At 37.6% G+C, this 12,265-nt stretch overlaps 1 protein-coding gene across 6 annotated transcripts in view; it reads right to left on the reverse strand.

The window, feature by feature from the left end:
- The window catches only part of CERS6 (ceramide synthase 6), a 341,952-nt gene that overhangs the window by 152,142 nt on the left and 177,545 nt on the right, over window positions 1–12,265 (reverse strand). For all 6 annotated transcript variants that reach the window (XM_078327454.1, XM_035304621.3, XM_002749301.8 and 3 more), the window contains exon 4: window positions 3,651–3,708. In XM_078327454.1, the coding sequence (XP_078183580.1) occupies window positions 3,651–3,708 (58 nt within the window). The remainder of the gene's footprint in view (window positions 1–3,650; window positions 3,709–12,265) is intronic.

Below are 12,265 nucleotides of genomic sequence, written 5' to 3' on the forward strand. Positions count from 1 at the left end.
GAAAACTACAAACCACTGCTCAACGAAATCAGAGAGGAAACAAACAGATGGAAAAACATTCCATGTTCATGGTTAGGAAGAATCAATATTGTGAAAATGGCTATACTGCCCAAAGTAATTTACAGAATCAACGCTATCCCCATCAAGCTACCATTGACTTTCTTCACAGAACTGGAAAAAAACCACCATGAACTTCATATGGAACCAAAAGGGAGCCCGCATAGCCAAGTCAATTCTAAGCAAAAAGAACACAGTGGGGGGCATCACACTACCGGATTTCAAACTATACTACAAGGCTACAGTAATCAAAACAGCATGGTACTGGTACCAAAACAGAGATATAGACCAATGGAACGAAACAGAGGCATCGGAGGCAACACAACATATCTACAACTATACAATCTTTGATAAACCTGACAAAAACAAGCAATGGGGAAAGGATTCCCTGTTCAACTAATGGTGCTGGGAAAACTGGCTAGCCATGTGCAGAAAGCAGAAACTGGACCCCTTCCTGACACCTTACACTAAAATTAACTCCAGATGGATTCAAGACTTAAACATAAGACCTGGCACCAGAAAAACCCTAGAAGGAAATCTAGGCAAAACCATCCAGGACATAGGAGTAGGCAAGGACTTCATGAACAAAACACCAAAAGCATTGGCAACAAAAGCCAAAATAAACAAATGGGACCTAATGAAACTCCACAGCTTCTGCACGGCAAAAGAAACAGTCACTAGAGTGAATTGGCAACCAACAGAATGGGAAAAAATGTTTGCAGTTTACCCATCTGACAAAGGGCTCATATCCAGAATTTACAAAGAACTCAAACAGATTTACAGGAAAAAAACAAACAAACCCATTCAAAAGTGGGCAAAGGATATGAACAGACACTTTATAAAAGAAGACATACATGAGGCCAACAATCATATGAAAAAATGCTCATCATCACTGGTCATTAGAGAGATGCAAATCAAAACCACATTGAGATACCATCTCACGCCAGTTAGAATGGCGATCATTAAAAAATCTGGAGACAACAGATGCTGGAGAGGATGTGGAGAAAAAGGAACACTTTTACACTGTTGGTGGGAGTGTAAATTAGTTCAACCATTGTGGAAGACAGTGTGGCGATTCCTCAAGGCCTTAGAAATAGAAATTCCATTTGACCCAGCAATCCCATTCCTGGGTATATATCCAAAGGATTATAAATCGTTCTACTATAAGGACACATGCACGCGAATGTTCATTGCAGCACTGTTTACAATAGCAAAGACCTGGAATCAACCCAAATGCCTATTGATGATAGACTGGACTGGGAAAATGTGGCACATATACACCATGGAATATTATGCAGCAATCAGAAATGATGAGTTCATGTCGTTTGTAGGGACATGGACGAATCTGGAGAACATCATTCTTGGCAAACTGACACAAGAACAGAAAATGAAATACCGCATATTCTCACTCATAGGCGGATGATGAAAAATGAGAACACATGGACACAGGGAAGGGATTACTAAACACTGGGGTCTATTGGGGAGAAAAGCGGAGGGCCAGTGGTGGGGGGAAGCTGGGGAGGGATAGCCTGGGGAGAAATGCCAAATGTAGGTGAAGGGGAGAAAGGAAGCAAAACACACTGCCATGTGTGTATCTATGCAACTGTCTTGCATGTTCTTCACATGTACCCCAAAACCTAAAATGCAATAAAAAATTAAAAAAAAAAAGACTTACACAGCTCATCGAAAACTGAGTGCTACTTGAATGGAATTAAACAAAGAAACCCCCACACAAATTAATTCAACAAGAAGAAGAATGTCTAGTTCTTCTTTCCTTTTTTTTTTTAATTGTTATAACCAGAAGCAGTTGAAAGGAAATTGGCACAGAACTGGTCTAGTTTAAGAAAAAATAATTTCCATGGAAACATTCTACTGACAGTTCCTCTTACTGCTTTATGCAGACCCACTGAGGACTGGCTGATATAAATTATTCTCATTCCATTCAGTTTTTTTAGGGACAGAGTGAACCAGAGTGTTCCCTGTTCTGATGACAGATAACCGCACTGCTATATGAGAGCTAAAGAGATTGTATCCAGCAGGCCTAGAGGAAAAGGGCAAAAATGTTCTCATATTATCTTTCCTTTCTCACCATCAAAGCCCCTCACCAACAGAACCAGGCATGAATTCCAAACCTTGATCTTAGTTACGAACTTGACCTTCCTATGAAGCACACCTCTGCCACAACAGCTAAAATTCCATCCAAAGCTATTTCCTCTTCCAAGGTAGTAAAGTTACAAGCACAAAAGCTCTACAGCCATTCTGTTTTTTTCTAGATAAGTAAATTTGAAAACTAGAACAGAATTCCAAAATAAGCAGTTTAAGCTATGTTTATTTACTCTAGTTGAGAATTTCTTCATACACAGACACCCTGCAGAGTAAAACTCATCTTTTAAAATTGATTCAAATGGCCTCTGGGCCATACGGTCTTATTAAGTGAAAATAAGTGCAGTTACCAAAGAAAAAGACTACAAGTAAAAAAAAAAAATCCTCTAGAAAAATATGATATTGGGAAACAACCACTATTTATAATAGAATTCACCACAGGCAGACAATATCTGATAAACTAGATTTAAAAATTTTAAATGTATTTAAAATTTCCATGTCAATATTTAAGATTAATAAAACATGATATTTGGTGCACTCTTAATTTTAGAAAAAAATCTGTAATAAATAAAGGTAACACTGATATCACTTTGGAGGCTAATACTATATAGAGAACTTTTCAAAATAGTTCCCTGGCCAGGTGCAGTAATCCCAGCACTTTGGGATGCTGAGGTGGGTGGATCACAAGGTCAGGAGATCAAGACTATCCTGCCCAACATGGTGAAACCTCCTCTTTACTAAAATACAAAAAACTAGCTGTGTGTGGTGGTATGTGCCAGCAGTCCTAGCTACTCGGATGGTTAAGGCAGGGGAATCGCTTGAAGCCAGGAGGCACAGGTTGCAGTGAGCTGAGATTGCGCCATTGTACTCCAGCCTGGGCAACAGAGCAAGACTCTGTCTTAAACAAATAATAATTATTCCTCAGGTTATGCCAAATCACTATTGTTAATATGTGTATGCCTATGAGAAGCTAGGTCTTCATTAGGTTTAAGGAGACTAATCTGATAGTAGTTCTAGTAAGAACTGAAATAACCTGGAAAAAGACTACAGCAGCCACAAAGAATTACTTTCATAGATTCAGGTGCCTCAGTTCATGCAGGATTATAGTAAACTCAATAGCAGGAGAAAAAAATCCATGAAAGAAACTATAAGAAATATATATAGTTATTTCTACTGGTGAAGAGTATAGTGATAATACACACTGCAACAATTCATGTTCTCAAATTTTGTGATGTAGAAACTCTAACTTTTTTCAAAGCATCAGACAGATTTTATAAGCTTCCTAGTACCAGAAAAGTAATCAATTATCCACTGGAGTAAATATGGGACTTAGTAACATCCAAAATATTTTCATAAGTCAAAAGAAAATGCAGAAATAATTCTTATGAAGCCTGTTATGACTATCTAAAATATTGTTACAGTCAAATACTTTTAAAAAATGGGATATAGACGTACATAACAATTACATAAAATATTTTGAGAGATCCTACCTTTTTCAGGAATCTGACTCCATAGGTAAATACATAAAGGTAAAATGAAAATCTCCACCTGTAAAAGATTAAAAGAAATTCTGTGACATTCGGTTTATATATTCACAGCATATACTGAAATACGTAAGGGAGGGAAAAGAGTTTCTTAAACTAAATTTGCCCCTTCCCACAACTAGGGATTGAACTTAATGAGTAATTTCAGTGCTAGCTGAACCCATACACTGGTATATATGGCTTAATCATTTTGAGTATTATATTCATACTTGATTTTTATTGTGAATCGCAATATTTGCCCAATCACTCATTTTCTCATTCTCTTAACATGTGAACTTTTAAAATGTAAGATGTGTGTGTGTGCGTGTGTCTCTACACACTTATTACAAAAAACTCTTACTCTAGTACTAAATACTCAATTTTATTTCTTGTACTTTGTGTATGAATAGCTCTGCCTTTAAAAGCTGGCTGAATGTCACTAAATGGCATTCCTGATGTCATTAAAAAATATTCTTATAAATAAAAACAATTAACTTATTGTAGTATAAAAGTAAAAAACTTAATTTTAACTCCATCTCTATTACCAGCCTCTCAGTGGTTATGGGTGAGACAAGTTTCTGTTGGTTATACAAATTCTAGATCAGAAATTAAAATCAGGATGTCTTCATGGGTGTGTAACTTAGGCAGTCACATAAAACTTTATGCTTTGCTGTTGCCATCTTGAAATTCTTAATAGTTGTTGGACAAGAAACCCAGCATTTTATTTTGCACTGGATTCTGCAAATTACGTACCCAGTTCTGGTCAAGACAGACTCAACTAACTTTGGGCAAATCTGTTAATATCCTTTGACCTCAGTTCCATCTCTATAATGGTTTGTGCTACAATGGTGCCTGAAGGATTTGGTAGAACAAGTATTATCTCTACTTTTTTTCTAGTCCCTCCCATTCCTTCTTATATGGAACTAGCCTACTTTATGCATTTGCCTTACTTGTCTGGCCCCTGGAGGCAACTGAATTTCCAACTCTGAGATTAAATGATTTATAACAGCTGTTTCAGGTCTAAGACTCTTGTTAGTAGGCAGTGATCAGGCAGTTTTTATGTATAATAAAAGTTTTACAGAAGTCATTGGAATTCCTACCATCACTTATGTATCTACATTTTATTTCATCACAAAAATGACCCAGTTTTCATAACACATAGATTCTATTACAGGAACACTGATGCCTCCATCATTTGAATAGCAACTTGTGATGAATATTTACAAGGCAGAGTTTATTTCCACAAAATATCTGAAGAAAGCAAAATTTTCAAGCATCTTGCGACTTGAAAAAGTACTTCTTTAAGATGTGGCGTTTCATATCTTATAGTTTTAAATGCTAGCTACCAGTCCCTGATATAATCCCTCCCAATCTTTTACTAAGATACCTGTAAAATAGATAAATAATAAAGTTCATGCAACCATGAAAAGGAAGATATGACCTTCAACCTACTGCTAGAATCAGGCAAGAATTCTTATAACAGAAAAAGAATAAAATTAGATGTAAAAAATCTGATTAGCAGTGAAAAGTCACAGGCCTTGAAAGGGGTAGGGAAATCCTCATCTGCATATCACCATGTCTCCACTTTCTGCCACCTTGTATAGAAATGCAAAAATCTGTATCATTAAGAAACTTAGTCCTTTGCCACAAATGGTTACATTTTTGGAGGCAGCAAGAGAATCCCCCACCCCATAAGTTAGTGATGGCTACTTTCAAAAGCCAACCGGGAAAAAGGAGATGCACTGTGCAACCTGGCAGTTTCAGTGACAGAAAGGCAGATTTAGGGACAACATGACCTATGAAGGTATTGCATTTTGGAGGCTGGAGTTCTTACATAATCCAAATATAAAGTAACAAAGAACAAGGCATTGGAGACAGCTGCTTTATATGAAACTCTTTCACTGAAAATGGGTCCGAGTCTATAGACATCAACCTGCTACAAGGTCAGAGATCTAAAAGTGGACTTTTACCAACAAACAGGAGAACAGAGAATGGGGCTGAGGAGAATCTACATATCCCCTCTGTGAGCAGGTCTAGATGAGTATCTCTTAATTCTGTAATGAAAATAGCAGCGCAATGTCAGCATGGGTCTACTAAGTAGTAATAAATGTGGAAAGAAAAGGGCATGTTAAAGATTCAAAGGAAGAACAGTTTTCTGAAAACGACTTCACAGAGGAATCATTAGTAATTTTTAGGAAAGTTTTAGGCATTGTCAATATAATACAAGAAGATATGATCCCTAGAAACAAATAAAGTCAATAAAAGACTGCTGGGTAAGATAAAGAGATTATAGGTGAAATAAAGTAGCATTGCACAGAGTCTGCAAAATGAAGTGCAGCATGATTACCCACTGGAGGGGGAACATAGACACACACAGTATAAAATTAAGTCATTTACATAGAGGGTAAACACCCCTATAAGGCCAGAGAAAAGTACCAAAGATGAAAAAAGATCCTAGATCTGGAAGAGTAGAAAACATATCTAATTATAGTTGTTTCTGAGGAAATGCAAGAACTGAAATAGAATAATCAAAGACAAAAAGACTAAAAAAAAGTGAACTGAAAAAAAAAGAAAACTAAATTGTATTTCAAACAATATCAAGTCAAAGCGATGCTCTGACAGAAATGTTGAATCCTAGGTTTAAAGTTAAAGAAAAAAAAGTACTTCAGTGTTCAAGCACAAAAACAACAAGTCAACACACATAAATCAAATGAAAACAAATCACCATCAAAGGAACAAATACCCAGATGGTCTTAGAGTTCTCTGCTGTATTATTAAATGCCAAAAGAAAGGGAAGACTCAATCAAAGATAGCTATTGCTAGGCAAACTGCCTCTCATTTGCAGAGGAATATATGGACCATATTCTCATATTCAGAAGCTCTGAACCCACCAATATACAAACTCTAACCCACCAATATACAAACAGAAAATAATATTTCAAAAGTATAAATCTAGCATAAAAAGACTATTGTTAGCAACAAAAATCATTGCCCTAAATTTCGTTGCCAAATTAAATGCTCTTATTCTTAAGGGATAATTTAATACAAAATATTTAGCAATAATAATCAAGGGATGAACTCTCAGATTAATGAAAACAAGGAAAGGAAGCATTAAATTCATTCTTACAGGAAAATTTCAAAAGACTTCTTTTGATAAAAGAAATATATTAAGACTGTTTCTTAAGAAACTTAAAGATTACTCTTGGTTAAACAAGGTAAATTAAACACATCAATTTACGTCTGTGCCTTTATGAATATACCACTAAAAGAGCAAAGAGGGATTTTGTTCAGTAAAGCATAAACTCCCAAAGACAAAACTGAAGTGAGGACAACCACCCTGTTTTAAGGCTGAAAGCTGAAGGGAAGGAGTATCAGCTTTGTCAGGAGAACCAGGAGCCAAATCCTTAACTCTCTGTGGAGGTTGCTCAGAAGGACCACCAATTCCCAGAAAGAAACCAAATAAGGAAACAAGTTCGTAAGACCAGCATTAGAAAAGAAGCCTAGGGATTAGCCTGTCCAAAGCCACACTTGGTAAGTAGAAAAACCAGGACACAAACCTAGCAGCGACTCTAAACCCCTCTCTCAAATTCTACAGAATTAGAGCACACCACTTTGCCTAGAGACGTCAGTGTGTTCCACCACATTTGCTTGCATATGGAAGCCTTTTATATCTTTCAAACCTGAAAATTAGAATAGGAAGCTAGTAAAAACCACCACCCACTGAATCTGGTTTATCGTCCTTATGCAACAAGGTTGAACAGGGCTCTTTGTTAAAATCAAGACTACTAAAATGTACATTTGAAGCAGAAAATCAGAGCATTGAGGTCTCACATCTTGTTGCCAGGTGTTACCCAAAAAGCAAGGGATTATAAACTACAGAAGCTGCAGATGTAGGGGAATCATCCAGAGCAGCTCCCGCAGAACTCAGCACCTGTTTTAGGGAGACAAGGGCAGGTATATGAGGGCCATTTTATTTACAACTTTTATGTAGTGCTTCCTCTATCCCGAGTTCTTCTAAGCACTTTACGAATAGGAAGTAATTTAATGAAACTATTCCACATAACAGGTTAGGCACTATTATCAACATCTTTTTTTTTTATTTTTTCCTGATGAGGAAATGAGCACAGAGTGGGGTTTAATTACTTGCTGAAGGCCACGCAGCTAATAAGAGAGAAAGTCGGGAATAGAAATTAGACTGGTTCCAGCATCCAAACTCTTAACCATTAAGCTATTCTACTTCTTCCTGATTTTATACCTAAAAATTGAAGACAATCTATTTAACTAAAATGGCATTTCTAACCTGCTGGATATTAGTGGATGCTGTATAATTGAGAATAGCCTTTACTCTGATAAACGGCAACTGACTGCTTGCAAATGTGGGGATAGGACAGGACTGAAAAGATGCTCATTTTCAAAACCAGGGTAGCTAAAATAATATTAAGCTTATTAATAGTTATTATCCACATGGTCTTTCTGTATCCTACTCACTCATCTCTCTCCCTGCTGAGACACTGTGGCTCCTTCAGGATTTAGGTCAAATTCTAGCTGTTCCATAGAGCCACCTTTTCTGGATGCTGCAACATGGAAAACACTATAATTCTGACTTGTTCTTTACCTCCTTTCCTGCTCTTTGATACCCACAAGCTTTTGAACTGCTTGTAAGTTCCAAGTAGAGTAAGACTCAGTTTTATTTATCTTGGCATTTCTTTTATTTTTTAAATTTTATTGCACTTTAGGTTCTGGGGTACATGTGCAAAACATGCAGGATTGTTGCATAGGTACATACATGGCAAGTGGTTTGCTGTCTCCATCTCCCCGTCACCTATATCTGGCATTTCTCCCCCTGTTATCCCTCCCCAACTGCCCTTCCCCCCTCTGCCCCTCCCTTATTCCCCACCAACAGACCCTAGTACATGATGGTCCCCTCCTGTGTCCATGAGTTCTCACTGTTCAACACCCACCTATTAGAACATGCAGTGTTCGTTTTGTTATTGTGACAGTTTGCTGAGAATGATGGTTTCCAGATTCATCCATGTCCCTACAAAGGACACAAATTCATCGTTTTTTATGGCTGCATAGTATTCCATGGTGTATATGTGCCACATTTTCCCTGTCCAGTCTATCATCGATGGGCATTTGGGTTGGTTACAGGTCTTTTCTATTGCAAACAGTGCCACAATGAACATACATGTGTATCTCTTTATAATAGAATGATTTATGATCCTTTGGATATATACTCAGTAATGGGATTGCTGGGTCAAATGGAATTTCTATTTCTAGGTCCTTGAGGAATTGCCACACTGTCTTCTACAATGGTTAAATTAATTTACACTCCCACCAACAGTGTAAAAGTGTTCCTATTTCTCCACATCCTCTCCAGCATCTGTTGTCTCCAGATTTTTTAATTACTGCCATTCTAACTGGCATGAGATAGTATCTCAATGTGGTTTTAATTTCCATTTCTCTAATGACCAGTGTTTGTTGGCCTCATAAATATCTTCTTTTGAAAAGTGTCTGTTCATGTCCTTCACCCACTTTTGAATGGGTTTGTTTGTTTGTTTTATTCTTGTAAATCTGTTTTAGTTCTTTGCAGATTCAGGATATTAGCCCTTTGTCAGATGGGCAGATTGCAAAAATTTTTCCCCATTCTGTTGGTTGCCAGTTCACTCTAATGATTGTTTCTTTTAATGTACAGAAGCTCTGGAGTTTAATTAGATCCCATTTGCCTATTTTGGCTTTTGTTGCCAATGCTTTTGGTGTTTTAGGCATGAAGTCCTTCCCTAAGCCTATGTCCTGAATGGTTTTGCCTAGGTTTTCTTCTAGGGTTTTTATCATGTTAGGCCATATATTTAAGTCTTCAATCCATCTGAAGTTAATTTTAGTGTGAGGTGTCAGAAAGGGGTCCAGTTACTGCTTTCTGCACATGGCTTGCCAGTTTTCCCAACAGCATTTATTAAATAGGGAATCTTTTCCCCATTGCTTTTTTTTGTCAGGCTTGTCAAAGGTTGTAGATGTGTGGCATTGCCTCTGAGGCCTCTGTTCTGTTCCATTGGTCTATATCTCTGTTTTGGTAGCAGTACCATGCTGTTTTGATTACTGTAGCCTTGTAGTATAGTTTGAAGTCAAGTAGCATGATGTCTCCAGCTTTGTGTTTTTTTTTTTTTTTTTTTTTTTGCTTAGAATTGTCTTGGCTATGTGGGCTCTTTTTTGGGTCCATATAAAGTTTAAGGTGTTTTTTTCCAGTTCTGTGGGGAGGGTCATAGGTAGCTTGATGGGGATAGTATTGAATCTACAAATTACTTTGGCCAGTATGGCCATTTTCATGATATTGATTCTTCCTAACCATGAGTATGGAATGTTTTCCCATCTGTTTGTGTCCTCTCTTAGTTCCTTGAGCAGTGGTTTGTAGTTCTCCTTGAAGAGTTCCTTTACATCCTTTGTTAGTTGTATTCCTAGGTATTTTATTCTCTTTGTAGCAATTGTGAATGGCAGTTTGTTCTTGATTTGGCTCTCTTTAAATCTGTTATTGGGGTATAGGAATGCTTGCAATTTCTGCACATTGTTTGTATCCTGAGACTTTACTGAAGTTGCTTATCAGATTTAGGAGACTCTGGGCTGAGATGATGGGGTCTTCTAAATATGCAATCATGTCATCTGCAAATAGAGACAATTTGACTTCCTCCTTTCCTAATTGAATACCCTTTATTTCTTTTTCTTGCATGATTGTTCTGGCTAGAACTTCCAATATTATATTTAATAGGAGTGGTGAGAGAGGGCATCCTTGTCTAGTGCCAGATCTCAAAGGGAATGCTTCCAGTTTTTGCAGTTCTCAGTTAGTTTCTTAATCCTGAGTTCTAATTTGATTGACCTGTGGTCTGAGAGACTGTTTGTTATGATTTCTGTTCTTTTGTATTTGCTAAGGAGTGATTTACATCCAACTATAGGGTCAATTTTAGAGTAGGTGTGATGTGGTGTTCAGAAGAATGTATATTCTGTGGATTTGGGGTGGCAAGTTCTGTATAGGTCTATTAGGTTTGCTTGGTCCAGATCTGAGTTCAAGTCCTGGATATCTTTGTTAATTTTCTGTCTTGTTGATCTAATATTGATAGTGGAGTGTTAAAGTCTCCCACTATTGCTATGTGGGAGTCTAAGTCTCTTTGTAGGTTGTTAAGAACTTGCTTTATGCATCTGGGTGCTCCTGTATTGGGTGAGTATATATTTAAGATCGCTAGCTCTTCCTGTTGCATTGACCCTTTTACCATTATACAATGCCCTTCTTTGTCTCTTTTGATCTTTGTTGGTTTAAAGTCCATTTTATCAGAGACTAGGATTGCAAGTCCCACTTTTTTTTGCTCTCCATTTGCTTGGTAAATCTTCCTCCATCCCTTTATTTTGAGCCTATGTGTCCTTTCAAGTGAGATGGATTTCCTGGATACAACACACTGATGGTTTCTGACTTTTTATCCAATGTGCCAGTCTATGTCTTTTGATTGGGGCATTTAGCCCATTTACATTTAAGGTCAATACTGTTATGTGTGAATGTGATCCTACCATTTCTTGGAGGCTTTGTTCATTTATTTTCACTATTCTTTTTTTAATCTTGCCTTCTCATTTTATTTCATTGAGTTGATCTTCAATCTGATATCCTTTCTTCTGCTTGGTCAATTTGGCTATAGAAACTTTTGTATGCTTTGCAAAGTTCTTGTATTGTGTTTTTCAGCTCCATTAAGTCATTTATATTCTTCTCTAAGCTGTTTATTCTCGTTAGCATTTTGTCAAACCTTTTTTCAAGTTTCTTAGTTTCTTTGCATTGGGTTAGAACATCCTTTCAGCTCAGAGAAATTTGTTATTACCCACTGTCTGAAGTCTGCTTCTGTCAATTCATCAGATTCATTCTCCACCCAGCTTTGTTCCTTTGCTGGTGATGAGCTATTATCCCTTGGAAGACAGGCATTCTGGTTTTGGGTGTGTTCATCCTTTTTGTGCTGGTTTCTTCCCATCTTTGTGGATTTATCTACCTGTGGTTTTTGTAGTTCTTGACTTTCAGATGGAGCCTCTGAGTGGATGTCCTTTTTGTTGATGATGAAGTTATTTCTTTCTGTTTTTTAGTGTCCCATCTAACAGTGAGGCCCCTCTGCTAGGTAGGACTGCTGGAGGGTCAGTCTAGATCCTGTTTGCCTGGTGGTCACCTGTGGCAGCTGCAGAACTACTGTTTCTTCCAGTTTCTGGAAGGGTTTCTGCCAGTATCTTCTTGTTATCTTCGTCCCAGAAGGATACTTACTGGATGTCAGCCTGAGCTCTCCTTTATGAGGTGACTCTGGATATATAGGGGTCAAGGAGCTGCTTGAGGATACAGTCTGTCCCTTATATGAGCTCACGTGCTGAGCAGTGAGCTCCATTGTTCCATTCAGAGCTGCTGGGCAGGTACATTTAAGTCTGCTGCAGTGGAACTCATAACCACCTCTTTTTCTAGGTGCTCTGTCCTGGGAAGGTGGGGCTTTATTTATAAGTTCCTGATGTGCTGCTGCCTTTTTTCAGAGCAGCCCTGTCCAGCAAAGAGATAGCCTAGTCACAGTCTGCCA

The sequence above is a fragment of the Callithrix jacchus genome, chromosome 6 (genome assembly GCF_049354715.1).
Source record: "Callithrix jacchus isolate 240 chromosome 6, calJac240_pri, whole genome shotgun sequence".
NCBI classification, from domain to species: domain Eukaryota; kingdom Metazoa; phylum Chordata; class Mammalia; order Primates; family Cebidae; genus Callithrix; species Callithrix jacchus.